Below are 15,198 nucleotides of genomic sequence, written 5' to 3'. Positions count from 1 at the left end.
TGTTGCCGTTTGATGAATTTGATGTTATTTTGGGTATGGATTGGTTGACATTGCATGATGCTATAGTAAATTGCAAAGAAAAGGTTATAGAATTAAAGTGTGGAAATGGTGAAACTCTGCGGGTTGAATCGGATAAATCGAGGCATTGCCTAGTGTGATTTCTTCAATGTCGGCTCAAAGATATCTCGAGAAAGGGTTATGAAGCTTATTTGGCATATGTAATTAATACAAAAGAAGTTGAAAAGAAAATTGAATCGATCTTGGGTTGTGTGTGAATTTTGGACGTATTTCGGAAGAATTGCGGGTTTGCCTCCGGTGGGAAGTAGAATTTGGTATTGATTTGATACGAGAATGACTCCGATCTCGATTGCTCCATATAGAATGGCACCAACAGAGTTGAAAGAATTAAAGTCGCAGATTGCAAGAGTTGGTGATAAAGGCTTTGTGAGACGAGTTTTTCACCTTGGAGTGCTCCGTGTTATTTGTGAAAAGAAGGATGGTTCTATGAGATTATGTGTTGATTATCGGCGGTTAAACAAGGTGACAATCAAAAACAAGTATCCGCTGTTTAGAATTGATGATTTGTTTGATCACTAAAAGGAGCGACATGGTTTTCAAAGATTGACTTGAGATCCGGGTATTACCAATCTGCGGGTAAAGGAGTCGGATGTACCTAAAAGCGCTTTTAGAACAAGGTATGGTCATTATGAATTTTTAGTTATGCCATTCGGATTGACAAATGCTCCTGCTGTGTTTATGGATTTAATGAATCGCATATTTCGCCATACTTGGACAAATTTGTTGTGGTGTTTATAGATGACATTTTAATTTATTCAAAAGATGAGATGAACATCTTTGAGCATTTGAGGATAGTTTTGCAAACTTTGAGAGATAAGCAATTGTCTGCTAAGTTTAGTAAAAGTGAATTTTGGCTCCGGAAGTTGGATTTTTGGGTCATATTGTTTGGTGATGGTATCTGAGTTGATCCTAGTAAAATTTCAGCCATTGTTGATTGAAACCACCGAAAAATGTAGCGAAGTTAGAAGTTTCTTGGGGCTAGTTGGGTATTATCGGCGGTTTGTAAATGGATTTTCTATAATTGCTGCTCCTATAACTAGATTACTCGAAAGGATGTTAAATTTGAATGGACGGAAGAATGTCAATGAGTTTTGAAGAATTGAAAAGTTATTAACAGAGGCACCGGTGTTAGTACTGCCCGAATCGGTAAAGAATTTGTGGTGTATAGTGATGCTTCTCTAAATGGTTTGGGGTGTGTGCTCATGCAAGAAGGAAAAGTGGTGGCATATGCTTGAGGCGTTAAAACCTCATGAGAGGAATTATCCTACTCACGATTTGGAATTGGTCTGCGGTGGTGTTTGCTTTGAAAATTTGGCGACATTATTTGTATGGTGAAAAATGTCGGGTATATACCGACCACAAAAGTCTTAAGTACTTGATGTCACAAAAGACTTGAATTTGAGACAACGAAGATGGTTGGAGTTGTTGAAAGATTACGAGCTTGTTATTGATTATCATCCGGAAAAGCGAATGTGGTTCTTGATGCTTTGAGCGAGAAAGTTGTTGTTTGCTTTGAGAGTTATGAACACTCGGTTGAAAGTGTCAAATGATGGTTCGATTCTAGCGAGTTAAGAGCAAAACCAATGTTTTAGAAGAGATTTCAAACTCGGAAAAATGATCAAGATTTGCTAGCCAAAAGAAAAGCAATGTGAAGTCGACACGGATCGATTTGAATTGGTTCGATGGGTGCTTAATGTTTAAAGATCGGATTTGTGTACCTAAGAATGAGGAATTGATTCAAAAGATCCTCACAGAAGCACATAGTGGTTATTTCTCGATTCATCCGGGTAGTACGAAAATGTATAATGACTTGAAGAAAATGTATTGGTGGAATGGAATGAAAAGAGATATATCGAGTTTGTGTCCAAATGCTTAATTTGTCAACAGTGAAAGTGAACACCAAGTACCTTGAGATTACTCCACCTATTATGGTTCTGAATGGAAATGGGATCGATTACTATGGATTTTGTTTCAGATTGCCATTGACTCGGAAAGAAAGATGCCATCCGGGTAATAGTTGATGATTAACTAAGTCGGCTCATTTTATCCCGATGACGCATTTAATTATTCTCTTAACAAGTTGGCTGAATCTGTATATTAAAGAAATTGTTAGATTACACGGAATACCATTATCGATTATTTCAGATAGAGATCCAAGGTTTACCTCGCGGTTTTGGCAAAAGTTACAAGACGCGTTAGGTACGGTTAAATTTCAAGATCGCTTTTCATCCACAAACCGATGGACAATCGAGAGAGTAATTGATTCTTGAAGACATGCTCGGATGTTGTGTATTGGAATTTCAAGGAAGTTGGGAAAGATATTTGCCGTTGGTAGAATTTGCTTACAACAATAGCTATCGACGAGCTTGAAAATGGCACCTTATGAAGCATTGTATGGTCGCAAGTGTCGAACGCCTTTGTATTGGACTGAACTCAAGGAAAATCAGATTTATGGAGTTGATTTAATAAAAGAAATCGAAGAAAAGTGAAGATAATTCGAGATTGTTTGAAAGTCGCTTCAGATAGACGTAAATCTTATGCGGACCTAAAGCGAAAGGACATTGAGTTTCAAGTTGGTGATAAGGTATTTTGAAAGTGTCTCCATGGAAGAAAGTCCTTAGATTTGGACGAAAGGGCAAGTTAAGTCGCGTTTTATTGGACCGTATGAAATAATTGAAAAAGTTGGACCGGTAGCATATCGGCTAGCTTTACCACCCGAATTAGAAAAGATTCATGATGTGTTTCACGTATCTATGTTATGTTGGTATCGTTCAGATCCTTCACATATAATTTCACCGACAGAAATTGAACTGCGACCTGATATGACTTTTGAAGAAGAATCGATTAAGATTTTAGCTCGAGAAGTCAAACAACTAAGAAATAAAAGTGTTGCACTTGTGAAAGTGTTGTGGCAAAAGCATGGGGTAGAAGAGACTACATGGGAAACTGAAGAAACTATGAGAAACCAATACCCACACTGTTATTTCTGGGTAAGATTTTTGGGGACGAAAATCTTTAAAAGGGGAGAGTTGTAATATCCTAAATTAGGGCTTAATCGGAATAGTGGTTTCGTGACCACAAATTCGAGATAGAAATAATTATTTTACAATGATTTTGATGTTTATGATATGATTGCATGATTGTGTGAAAATTTCGTGATGAAATTCTATGCCTAAAGTGCTTAAATTGAAAGTAGGGACTAAATCGAATAAGTTGCAAAACTTGCATTCTAGAAGTTTTAGTATGAAATTGTTTTGGAATATTAATGAGGAGGTCTTAAATAGCAATTTTACCAATTTTAAGTTCATGGACAAAATTAGGACATGGAAGGAATTTTGGAAAGTTTAGTAGTAAGGGTATTTTGGTCATTTAGTTATTAAAATGAATTAAAACAAAATTAAAAGCCAATTTTGTCCATCTTCTTCATTAGGCCGAAATTTCAAGGGTTCTCCATAGATAGGGTTTGTTTCAAGCTTCCAAGCTCCATAGTAAGTGATTCCAAGCCCGCTTTTAATGATTTTTACGTTTTGAGATCCGTTAACTCGATAAAGCTTATGTTAGCAATAATTTAACCTACGGTTTATATTTGGAAAAATACCCATAGGTGAAATTTGTGTATTTTGATGTTTTATGATAGAATATGAAGTTTTAAATTATGTTAGACAACTTGTACTACTCGATTTTAAGCAAAAACGAGTAAAAGGGCTTAATCGGTAAAAATACCTAATAGTCACAAGTACATGTTAGAGTGAGAATTTGATGTTGCCATAGAAGAGAAAAGTGATCAGCATGTTGTAAAACATAAGAATAAGGAATAAAGTTTAATCCAGAGCCTAGGGGCAAAATGTAAATATGCAAAAGTTTAGGGGTAAAATTGTAATTTTGCCAAAATTTGAGTTAAGGATTAATTTGATAATGTGAGTATTAAATAAGCTAAATGTGTTATTTTAGATCAAGAAAGACGTGGAATCGACCTCAATCGAGGAAAAGAAAAGATTGTGGACTAAATTGCAAAATCTTTGTATTTTGGTACCAAGGTAAGTTCATATGTAAATGTTGGTAACATAGTTATTATTTTAAATGTTTTAATGTTTTTAAATGATATGATAATTATTATGAAATATTATACTTGTGATAATTGTTTGATAATATGTCAAATTATGTGATATACTTGGAAAATGTGAAATACTACCGAGTATCGGTATCGGCATTCCGTAGAAGATGGTTGAGACACATGATTGGGAAAAAGGTCCCGTTGAACCTCAGGAATGGATTAGGATACAAGTGACATGTCACTAGGATGGTTGAGCATCCGAACTCGTTGAGTTGAGTCCGAGTTCACTTATGGATGCGAATGTCCGAACTCGTTGAGTTGAGTCCGAGTTCGTGAGATGTAACTAGGCATCCGAACTCGTTGAGTTGAGTCCGAGTTCACTTATGGATGCGAATGCCCGAGCTCGTTGAGTTGAGTCCGAGTTCGCTTATGGGCGAGTTACATGATTGCTTGATTGAATATGTGGCACTTATGTGCAAGTTATCCATGTATCCGAATTATATTCGATGTGTTCAACGGGTAAAGTTCTACTCAAATGGAGGAAAATTTGAGATGTAAAGAGACGTATTGGTAAGTGATATGAAATGGATATTTTGGACAGGTATGTATTTAACCCTCGGGTTGAGTATTGATACAACCACGATAAGGTAATAAGATGATGAAGAATGATTAAAAATGTGATATGTGTTTTAGTGATGTATGCTAATGTTGGTGGTATAACTGTTTGTTATGTTACTTATTATTTGCATATGAACTTACTAAGCATTTATGCTTACTCCTCCTTCTTACTCATTGTAGTTTTGGACAAGCCAGCTCAGAGTCGGGATAGGTCGAAGGCTCACCACACTATCCGTAAGATTTTTGGTAAATGGCTTGTAAATTTAAGTATGGCATGTATAGCAAGATACCCATTTTGTGTAAATGATCTTATGGTATGGTTGTGAAATGGTTGAGGAAATGCTTGATAATGATAAATTATGAAAATGGTTAGTTTAGATTATGTTTGATGTTAAGGAAAACTATTAAGATACTTAGTGCATAAAACTCATAAAAGGATGAAATTTACCATAAACAGAATACTGCAGCAATACTAACGCGAGTTTGAAAATTTACTAAAATCATAGAAATTGAATTTAGTGGTGAAATACATATCAAATTGAAGCTTATTATGTCTAGTTTCACATGAAACAAATGAAACAAGTAAAGGAAGTATATGTTAGAAGATATTTTAATTTTAGTGAAATAGAGTCATAGCAGTTTCTGAATCCCTGTTCCTACTTTAGAAATTCACCATAAATTGTAAAGATATAATTAGGTGGTGTATTTTATATCCTCAGAATCCTTATTGAGTCTAGTTTTAGTATAAACAAACCTCATAGTCATATGAATTTTGTACAGAGAGAAATGTGGTTCGTAGTAAACAGAGGTCAGACCAGTCGAGTCTTGAAACAGGGGTAACTTTAACTAATAAACTGTACTAATTGGCCCAACCAAAAATTCTAGAAAAAAATTAGTAGATAGTTTTATGAGTCTAGATTCAGGGAAAATTTATGGATCTTAATTTCGAGTTTTGTAACTCGAGATATGATTTTTATTGTGACTGTGACGCAAGTAGCTTAAAAGCTGTGAATGTAGAAACAAATAATTCAAAGTTCTAAAAATGTTAAACTAAGCTTAGTAACACCTCATACTCGACTCCGGCGACGTTCTCGGGTGTGGGGGCGTTACAGTGTCCCTTTTGTTACAGTATAGCTCCAAACCCGCTGTCCAAAGCATCACATTTTACCACAAATTCCTCCTTAAAGTTGGGTAATTGCAAGACTAGGGCTGCTGAAAGAGAAGTTTTTAATTGGGTGAAAGCAACATCAACTTCCTTAGTCCAGTTGAAGGCATTTTTCTTTAGAAGAGATGTTAAGGGTGTAACAACTTGTCCATAATTCTTGATGAATTTTGTGTAATATCCTACCAACCCAAGAAAACCTCGTAGAGCTTTGGTAGTTTTAGGAGTTGGCCAATCGGTGACATCTTTAATTTTAGTGTGATCAACCTCGACTCCTTCACCATGGATGACATGACTGAGGTAGGTTACCTGAGACTATCCAAAGAAACAATTGGATTTCTTTAAGAACAACATGTTATCCCGTAAGAGTTCAAAAACTAATCTTACATGATGCATATGTTCAGTCCATGTTTTGCTATAAATTAATATGTCATCAAAGAAGACTAAAACAAACTTATGCAAGTGAGGGCAAAAAATGACATTCATCAAACTCTAAAATGTAGAAGGGGCATTGATAAGCCCGAATGACATGACAAGAAATTCAAAGTACCCATAGTGGGCACGGAAAGTTGTCTTTTCCACATCTGTAGTTGCCATTCTAATTTGAAAATATCCCGACTGTAAATCCAATTTTGTAAAATATTTTGCCCTATAAAGTTCATCCAACAATTCCACTACAGGAATTGGATATTTATCTTTAACAGTGCAAACATTAAGCTCACGATAATCAATGCAAAAATGCTATGACCCGCCATGTTTCTTTACCAAGAGTACTGGAGATGAGAATGGTGATCTATTGGGTCGGATCATTCCTTGTTGTAACATTTGATCACACTGCTACTCAATCTTATCCTTTTGAAAATGTGGATATCGATAAGGCCTGACTACAATTAGTCTCATTCCTGGTTTAAGAGTTATACGATGGTTACATTTGAGGTTAGGAGGTAACCCAAATGGTTCCTAGAATAAATGCGCAAATTCTGCTAGTAGTTTATCTAATACTATATTAGTTAAATCATGTCCTTGTATCAAATTAAGTCGTGGAACTTTCTCAAGGTGCTGCCCTTGCCATAGTATCTTCTTTTTATTTACTGCAAATTGCATAGTTGAGGAGCTGAAATCCTATAAAATTGGGCCAAGGGTACACAACCATTTAACCCCCAAAATCATATCAAACCCTTCTAATGTTATTGTATAAAAATCAGCTTGAAAGTTGTCATTGGCCACAACGAATTGCACTGATTTACAAATGCGTATGCTAGGAACCCGTCCTCCATTTGCCATACATGCTTGTAGCCTAGATTTCTTTTGTATTTTCAGTCCCAATCTTGGCACTAAACCTTCATGTAGAAAGTTATGTGTACTACCTGAATCAACGAGAACTAACATTGTTTTTCCTGACATCTTTGCTGTTAGTTGCATAGTAGATAAATTGCAAGTTCCTCTAATGGCATGTAAAGAAATTTCAAAATCATCTACCTCATCATCTTGCTCATCTTCATTATCTGGTACTTCTATTCAAAATAACCTTTTACATCTATGTCCCATGGAGTAAGACTCATCACAATTTTAATACAATCCTTTAGCCCTTCTTTCTGCCATTTTTACTCGTGTCAATCTCTTGATAAATGGTGCGGAAGAACCTATTTTGCTGTTATTCCCTATTGGTTTCATTGTTTGTCCTCCTCCCTTTGCAAAGCTCTTAGTTGTTGGAATAATTGAAGTGTTGCCAACGTTTTGGGAAGCTGACCAGTTTAGATTGGTTTGAGATAACATCTTAGAAGAGACTTTTTGTTTATGTTCCAAAGCTCAAGCCATATTCATTGAAACTCCAAGGTTTCCCGGTAGTAAAAAGGTTTACTTGTTGTCGAGGTTTAAAATCAGTAGTCCTAGCCAGTAGTAATTGAAATTGGCGTTGATATTCTTCAACCTTTCCAGTTTGTCTCAGGTTTGCAAGTTCCCCCAAGGGTTTATTACTCATAGGTGGCCCAAATCTGACATAACAACACTCTTTGAAGCGAGCGCTCCCAATCTAGATTTCTCTCTTCTTCTTCGATTTGATCAAACTACAATTGTGCTTCTCCTAAGAAACGGAATGAAGCTGCCGACTTTTTCTTCTTCGTTGGTCCGTTGATTGCCAAAAAAATTTCGCATCTTTTTAACCATTCTAAAGGATCTCCAACACCATCATAAGTGGGAAATTCCATCTTAGATTATCGTGGCACCATGTCCCCACCGTGTTGCGAATTTGAATTTCTTTTCTTGCCTCCACTGCTGCCCTATTCTTCATTATTTTTTTTTAATCCCCTTTCGTTGTCTTTTGGACCGAAAGAGATAACATGGCCATCTGCTCCTCTAATGCTTGTTGCCTTGTAGCCATTTGTTCCATGAATGTCTCCAACTTGGATGTCAAAGTTTTTTCGTCACCCATGATAGCTGACTCCGATACCAAGTTGTTATGCGCCATGGCGTAGGATCTATCACAGGTCTAGACGAGAAAGAATTCTTGTTTAGACCTATGGCTACTCAAAAGGCAGATTCGTCCTTAACTAAAACCCCATTCCCAAACTAACGTTTGTGACAAAAATAAACTGCTTACTTTATTTCATATTGGCAGCCTTTTTATAGGCTGTTAATTACAAAGGAAAATAAAAAACCTATTAAAACTAAAACTCCTAAACAAATTAAATAAATGTAAAACTCTAATTCCTATTCCTTCTTTGATATTGTTTTCCAATGAAAACATCCATATCAGTATACTCCTAATTCCATTCCAATTACTTCTACTTTAAGCAGTACAAACTACTCCAATTATCATCAATATAATTTAATTAGAGGTTAATGGTAATTAAATGATGAAGAAGAGGCATTAAGAACATGATTTTGAGGCTGCTGCTTCGAACATGCAGATACAGGAGCAGGTGCAGTTCCTTCATACTGAATAGGAGATGAAATTAACTGTTCGGCAATTTTACTGCGCTTTGTAGGTGACTCATTTTCTTGCCTGCTGATTCTGTTTCATCTCCTCACTATTAATAATTTATTGAATCCAAGTATCCATTATGCATGCATGCAATTCCAATGGCAAGGGGATAATACCAAGCAACAAAATCCACCCTCCTTTTCATTAATCTAGGTATGGTATGGTATTGCTTGTTCCTGCTGCTCACACTAGGTATTGGTAATTGCAACTAAAGATTTACTTGGGAATTATGAACATCAATGTTTTATATAATCTTATATAGATATATATCGTGTATGTAAATTCAAATTTTCAAAAGAATATAACTACTCAATTAATTCCATCTTTGTCCAATTATATTATATTATATTTTCCCATCGGATCCTTCCTCTTCGTTTACCTAGCCGCCATTGTTTATCACAAGGAAATGCTTTGGCATGGAATGCTACACAAACACCTTTATGAATATGTACCTGCAAATAATAAAACCTTGGAAGAATCAAATCTATTGAAATATACATCATAGTTTGGGCTCGAGTTTTCTCAGGCTTTTTCTAGTTCAGATTTTTTTCGATCTATTAGGGGCTCGAGTCTTTTCGGACTCGAAAATTCTCAAGCTCGGGTATTTTTGGATTCAGGCTTAGATCGAGCTAAAATAATATACTCATTATTACCTAAACTCAAAATAAACTAATTATATACGGCTCAAATCTCAAGTCCAAAATAAAAGAAATTAAACCAATATTGAAATATAATTTGTAAAAGTTAAAAGCCCAATTCAAAATCTAATTTAATAAAATAATATTTTATTAAGATATTAAAATTTTGGTAATAGTTTATGTATTACTAGTTATAATTATAAACATGTATTTTAATATATTAATAGTTATATATTAATACCCATAAAATATATTATTTATTATATTATTTCATTATATAATATTATATCACATACTATAATAGTAGAGTAGTATATAATATATTAATTATTATCATATATATTAATGTTTATTATTATATGGGTTGAATATTCAGTGACAATTTTATAACTTTTTGAAGTTAAGTGATCAAAATGTAAGTTTATTAATAGTTTAATAACCTTAGATGCAGTTTACCCGGCTTTAAAAAGTGATATTATTTGAAAATTTTAGTTCCCATTTCATCAGTTATTCAATCTAGTCACTTCTAGTGAAAATTGACAGTTGAGAAAAGATATATACCTAATTGTATTTAGAGTTGCAAGTTCTCTATTTTCTCAAAAAAAAAAAAAAAAGGCAAGCAAGTCTTGTGAAAATGAAAGTTTACCATGAAAGAAAGAAGAAGGGAACAATGAAATTAGGAGAGAAAAAAAAGTTCCATTATAAGTCAAAATCAACAGTAAAGATTCAGAAATGCAGACCAAATTTTTTATGCAATAATAATATTTTTATTTAAATTTTATTATAAAAATAATGAATATTCAAATTCAACTCAAATCAAACTTGAATAAAAAAGGCTTTCGTAAAATCCGATCCTAATCTGACCCTTGACACCTCTATCTATTTGGGACTAGATCGGTTTGTCAGGTCAATTGATCTGAAAATCGATCGGTGTATTAATCTGAATAAAAGGATTGAACCAGCCTCTAAGTAGACATTTGGAAACGATAAAAACTAAAGGTTGAACAAGTTAAATTGATTTATAATTTTTTGGAATAAAAAAAATTTAATCCCTAAGCTTTGAATTTTTTCAATTCAATCCCTAAATTTTTTCGCTAGTCTGCATTAGTCATTTGACTTGACAATTATTTTCAAATTTAGACCTTATAATAATGTGGCACAATAGGATTATGCCATGTCACCATCTCACATGTACTAAAATTGGAAAAGAATTGTTCAACCAAGACTAATGTGAACCAATAAAAAACCTCAAGGACTAAATTTAGAAAAATTACTAAGTTCAAGAAATAAACATTGTCATAAATTTTAATTATTATTGAACCAACGAAGATAACTCCATTTTCCATAAGTAGGTGAGGGAATGAGGATAAAGATGAAAGTAACATGCACCCACTCAAATCATTGAAAAAATCATTTTAGGAAAACCACAAATCAGTGTTCCTTTTTTCAATTAGGTCCAAACTTGACCAGTCAAGAGCTTCTAAAAGAAACCAATTAAGCTTGAAGAAGAAGACATTTTAGTGGTGGGTTCATTTAAAAAAGAAAAATACAAACAACTGAATCATATGAAATAAGCCAAGCAATATATGATCATATAGACTGTAACTAATTTGTTTTCTGTTGGATCCAAACAAGCCATGTGAAGAAAATTCCAGCTTGAAAAAAGATTACTTTTTTGCCTCCATAGAACAATATATATATATATATATATATATATATATATAGGGAATACCATAAAACCCTTTCACAATCATTGATTACTTGTAGAACAAGGTAGAACAAACAGAGAAGAAACTACGACACACTGAAATATACTGGACTCCGGTGATGCCGGTGCTACAAAAAGGGGGTTCGAGTTTCAAATTGGAGTATTTATATCAGTGATGTTTTGATGATGGTGAAGGTGGACATTGGTAGCACTTGGCGAATAATCCGAACGTATCTACTTGTTTGATGAAATTCGTCATGCTAGCCCAACCTCCTAATCCGAATCCGACTACGAAAACCCATATCACGATAGCTGTGTTCACCGCATAGATTGCTGTCCAGCTTGGGAGGAAGCAAGGAAGTTTCTCAGCTGCATTCTGTTTCATACATCATCAAGGACCAATGAGTAAAGTTGATAAATTTATATGATTATGATATAGTTTTTGAAAGTCCAAAAGTTTTAACTTTTTATGTTTTGATCACTATGATGGTTTAGCCTACCAGAAAATTTACTGAATGACAAGGAAATGCCAACAACCTCATCTTTTTTCACTGATAGATCCATTAGTGGGGACGAGAATCCGAGAACTGTAGTGACTTAGGACATGAAACCGACCTACAATCATATGTCTCAAATCGTATCCCCGCAAAATAGTGCGACTTAACATGATTGCTTCTCTTAAGTTATACTAGGAATTATGTTTGTAGCAATCAATATCATCTAATAAGGTAAGTACAAACAGTGGCCGGCAGCAAATGAGGAAATTTTACGAGTTTACCTTTCTTGCAGAGGCCGATTTATAAGTGAGCATATGAGCTAAAGCAGGGATGATGTAGACAGTGAAGCTAACCAAGAGCGATCCTACAGCCGAGTTAATAGGACCGAAGAATGGAAATATGATAGCCAAGAACCATATAGGTATCACCACAGGTAACCGAGATACGGCCCTCAAACAAATGCTTTTTGTGTCATGCATCCCCACTACTTTCTCCCACACAAAGTACAACGGCGTGCAAGCGAACCCGAAGGTAATAAACTGCAACAATCGGTTCATCAAGTCAATTTCACTGATCAAACAAGACTATACTAGCATAAAACCGACGAATCCGCAAACCTGATGGATTAACATTAGGATAACCGCTGCATCACGCCACGCCGAGTGCGGGAGGAGTGAAAAGGCATTGGAATGGTTAAGGAGTTGATCACCAAAAGCCCAATAGACAGCGGAGGCGGACGGGATGGTTAGGGTGAACACATATAATGTGGCCAATAGGTATATGTACTTGAACTTTTGAGGTTTCCACATAGCATGCATAATTTCACTGCAAAAGATTAATTTGTTTTACACCTATTTTTTATCATTTATCCGGATACGAATATGAAAATATGTTCGCTCACCACTCGAGTAATGTAACCATGGGTTAAAAGTAGCAAATTGCCCTGTGCAATTATCATGACACAAACAAACCCCACTCAATTACAAAAAGCTAAACTCAAACAAAGCCTACAAGTATCATTATTTCACTTCTTAATCATTATTTTGATAAACTTCGAAGAACACATTTACATATCATTATTTGAGGTTTAAATTTAACATTTTTTTTTATAAATTAAGCTCTAAACTTAACATTTATTCCGTGTAATAACGAAAGTTAAATTTAAAGTTTAACTTGTTAAAAAAATTCAAGAAACGTCAAATTCAGACAAAAAAATGATTTAACAGCAAAACTTGTAAAATTACCAACCGACCAGAATTGATGATATTTCACTAGAACTTTTTGACCAAAACAGGAGACAAGAAAGATACCAAACCAGAAACATTGTCTCAATGGTAACTTTACTAAGTGAACAAAGGGATATTAATGAATTTGTTTCAAAAACTTTTGTCCCCTTCTCAAATCCCAAGAATTTGCTAACAAAAGCTGCAAATGATATCCTATTCTAAGTAAAAACCCCATTTTTATTACAAATTTTACTGCTTTTCTTGTTCAATAAATTAAAGCAAAAAAGTCATTTATTCTTTTGAAACAATAGCAATAATGATAATAATGACACCTACACTGTGACAGCATGTCCGCCGAAAGTATACAAGATATTGGTGGCACCAGTGAAGTACAAAACCAATTTGGTTGGACCTTGATGAGTTACACCTTCCACCTATAAACAAATAAAAGTAAAAAAACTGAAAGATTTCAAGATTAAACCAACTATTTCTTGTGCTTTTTTACCTGGCCATGAACAAGAGCTGCTATGGTTAAATACCATGCAGTATATGTAGTCATCCCAAGTCCCAAAAAAGACCAGATTCTGTAGTTATGAAATGAAGGGATGAACACTGTTGTAGCACAACAAGCTCCAAAGATATATGTCCATGTCCTCTTATCTAGCTTGTCATTTATGTAATATATGTTGCTGTAATAAAACAAACAAAAATCAGACACCATGAAAACTGAAAGAATTTGATGAAAAAGTTTAGGGGAAAATTAAAGTGAGACCTTGCACAAGCTATAAGCTGAATGACAGAACCAAAGAGGAGAAAAGTGCAGTTAAACGCTAATCCAATAGCTTTCCAATAAGGTCCTAATAAACCATCCAACACTTCAAACCACTGCATGTTGAAGACACAAAGTCACAAACCATACCCAAACATGTTTTAGATTATGTTCATATGTTGTGTTTTTTTTTAAAAGGGTTTTTTCTATGATAACCTGTATGACATGGTTCTTGAAGCTGACATTCTCTTTTTCTTTTCTGGTTCTATACTCAATATATAAAACACTTATGAGATAAGCAGTCCAGCTACCAAGAACACCATAAAAAACTTGTAAGATAATCCCTGAAAGCATTCCCATTTGAGAGAAAGAGTATGGTAGTGTTAATAGAACTTGAGCCACCTGCAAAACCCCATCATCAAAAACATAAAAAAGATTCAGTTTTTTTAACACTAGTTTGAATTATTACAAGTTTTGAAGTTTGGGGTAGTACCTGATTTGAAGCACAACTGAACCAAGCATCATAAACTGAACCACCATGCCAAAGAAGACTCTTAACACTAAAAATGGAATTATCTCCTTGATCTTCTTCTTCATGCTCCATAGTTTCATTTAAGCTTGAAACAATGGCTTCCTCTGCTTGCTTCTCACTTGACATTGCTTCAGTCACAACACAAACACAAAATCAAACCAAAACCAAGTTTTTTTAGAACATGAACCTCAAATATTTGACTATGTGTTTACCTTACAAGCTATGAAAAATACAGATCCTTGACAAATGTTATAAATAGCAAGCTTCTTTAACTGATTGTGTGTATTTATCTCGTTTTTTTTTACCTTTAAGAGCAAGAAACCTCAGTTTTTAGGGTGGCTGTAACAGCTTTATTATTATGGGTCTGATTCAAAGGATTTTATAAATGCAAACAGAAAGAGAAAAAAAATCATAATTCCAAGGTTGGCAGTGCCTTAATTACAGCTAAAAAAACCCTTTAAAAATCATTCCTTTTTACACTCAAAGGTCCAACAAACAATAAAAAGCTTTACTTTGAAGATGAGATAAATTCATAAACAATCTGCCATTGGAAAAAAGCAAGAACCAGGAAGACACCCAAAAAGGAAAGCAAGGTAATAACTAGGAAACTATAGAAAAAAGGGTAAGGTTTTGGTTGCTTTTCTTTTTTACAGTTTTCTTAAGAAAAAAAAAAGAACTAGCAGAGAACAAAAAGAAAGATGAAATCTTTTTTGATTTTTAAAAAGCTAGTGTCCGAGTTTTCAGTTAATACATATGTATATATATAAGAGTGGCAGAGGAAGATCTTTTGTCTTGTTGTTTTAACACTGTTTCATAGCCTCTGGGGGTGTTTGTCTCAGTCACTAAATGAGCCTATGAAAGAAATATAATAAGTTAAAATATCATATAAGTGTTTATACTTTTCATAAATTTAAAAATTAATCCTTAAATTTG

General features: G+C 34.3%; 2 protein-coding genes across 2 annotated transcripts; both read right to left on the bottom strand.

Moving 5' to 3' along the window:
* Positions 1–5,873: 5,873 nt before the first annotated feature.
* LOC108487730 (uncharacterized mitochondrial protein AtMg00860-like) lies at positions 5,874–8,379 on the bottom strand. Its single transcript, XM_017792098.2, has 2 exons — positions 8,239–8,379; positions 5,874–6,227 (listed from the first exon to the last, which is right to left on the bottom strand). Exons 1-2 carry the CDS (start codon positions 8,377–8,379, stop codon positions 5,874–5,876), a joined length of 495 nt encoding a protein of 164 aa, XP_017647587.2.
* A 2,457-nt stretch (positions 8,380–10,836) lies between these two features.
* On the bottom strand, positions 10,837–15,039 carry LOC108487480 (auxin transporter-like protein 2). Its single transcript, XM_017791834.2, has 9 exons — positions 14,478–15,039; positions 14,227–14,393; positions 13,950–14,135; positions 13,737–13,849; positions 13,470–13,653; positions 13,301–13,398; positions 12,356–12,563; positions 12,020–12,277; positions 10,837–11,617 (listed from the first exon to the last, which is right to left on the bottom strand). Exons 2-9 carry the CDS (start codon positions 14,389–14,391, stop codon positions 11,411–11,413), a joined length of 1,419 nt encoding a protein of 472 aa, XP_017647323.1. The 5' UTR covers positions 14,392–14,393; positions 14,478–15,039; the 3' UTR covers positions 10,837–11,410.
* Positions 15,040–15,198: the final 159 nt, after the last annotated feature.

The sequence above is a fragment of the Gossypium arboreum genome, chromosome 10 (genome assembly GCF_025698485.1).
Source record: "Gossypium arboreum isolate Shixiya-1 chromosome 10, ASM2569848v2, whole genome shotgun sequence".
Lineage (NCBI taxonomy): Eukaryota > Viridiplantae > Streptophyta > Magnoliopsida > Malvales > Malvaceae > Gossypium > Gossypium arboreum.
Note: the sequence above shows the minus strand (reverse complement) of the source record. Positions and strands in the feature narration are given on the sequence as shown.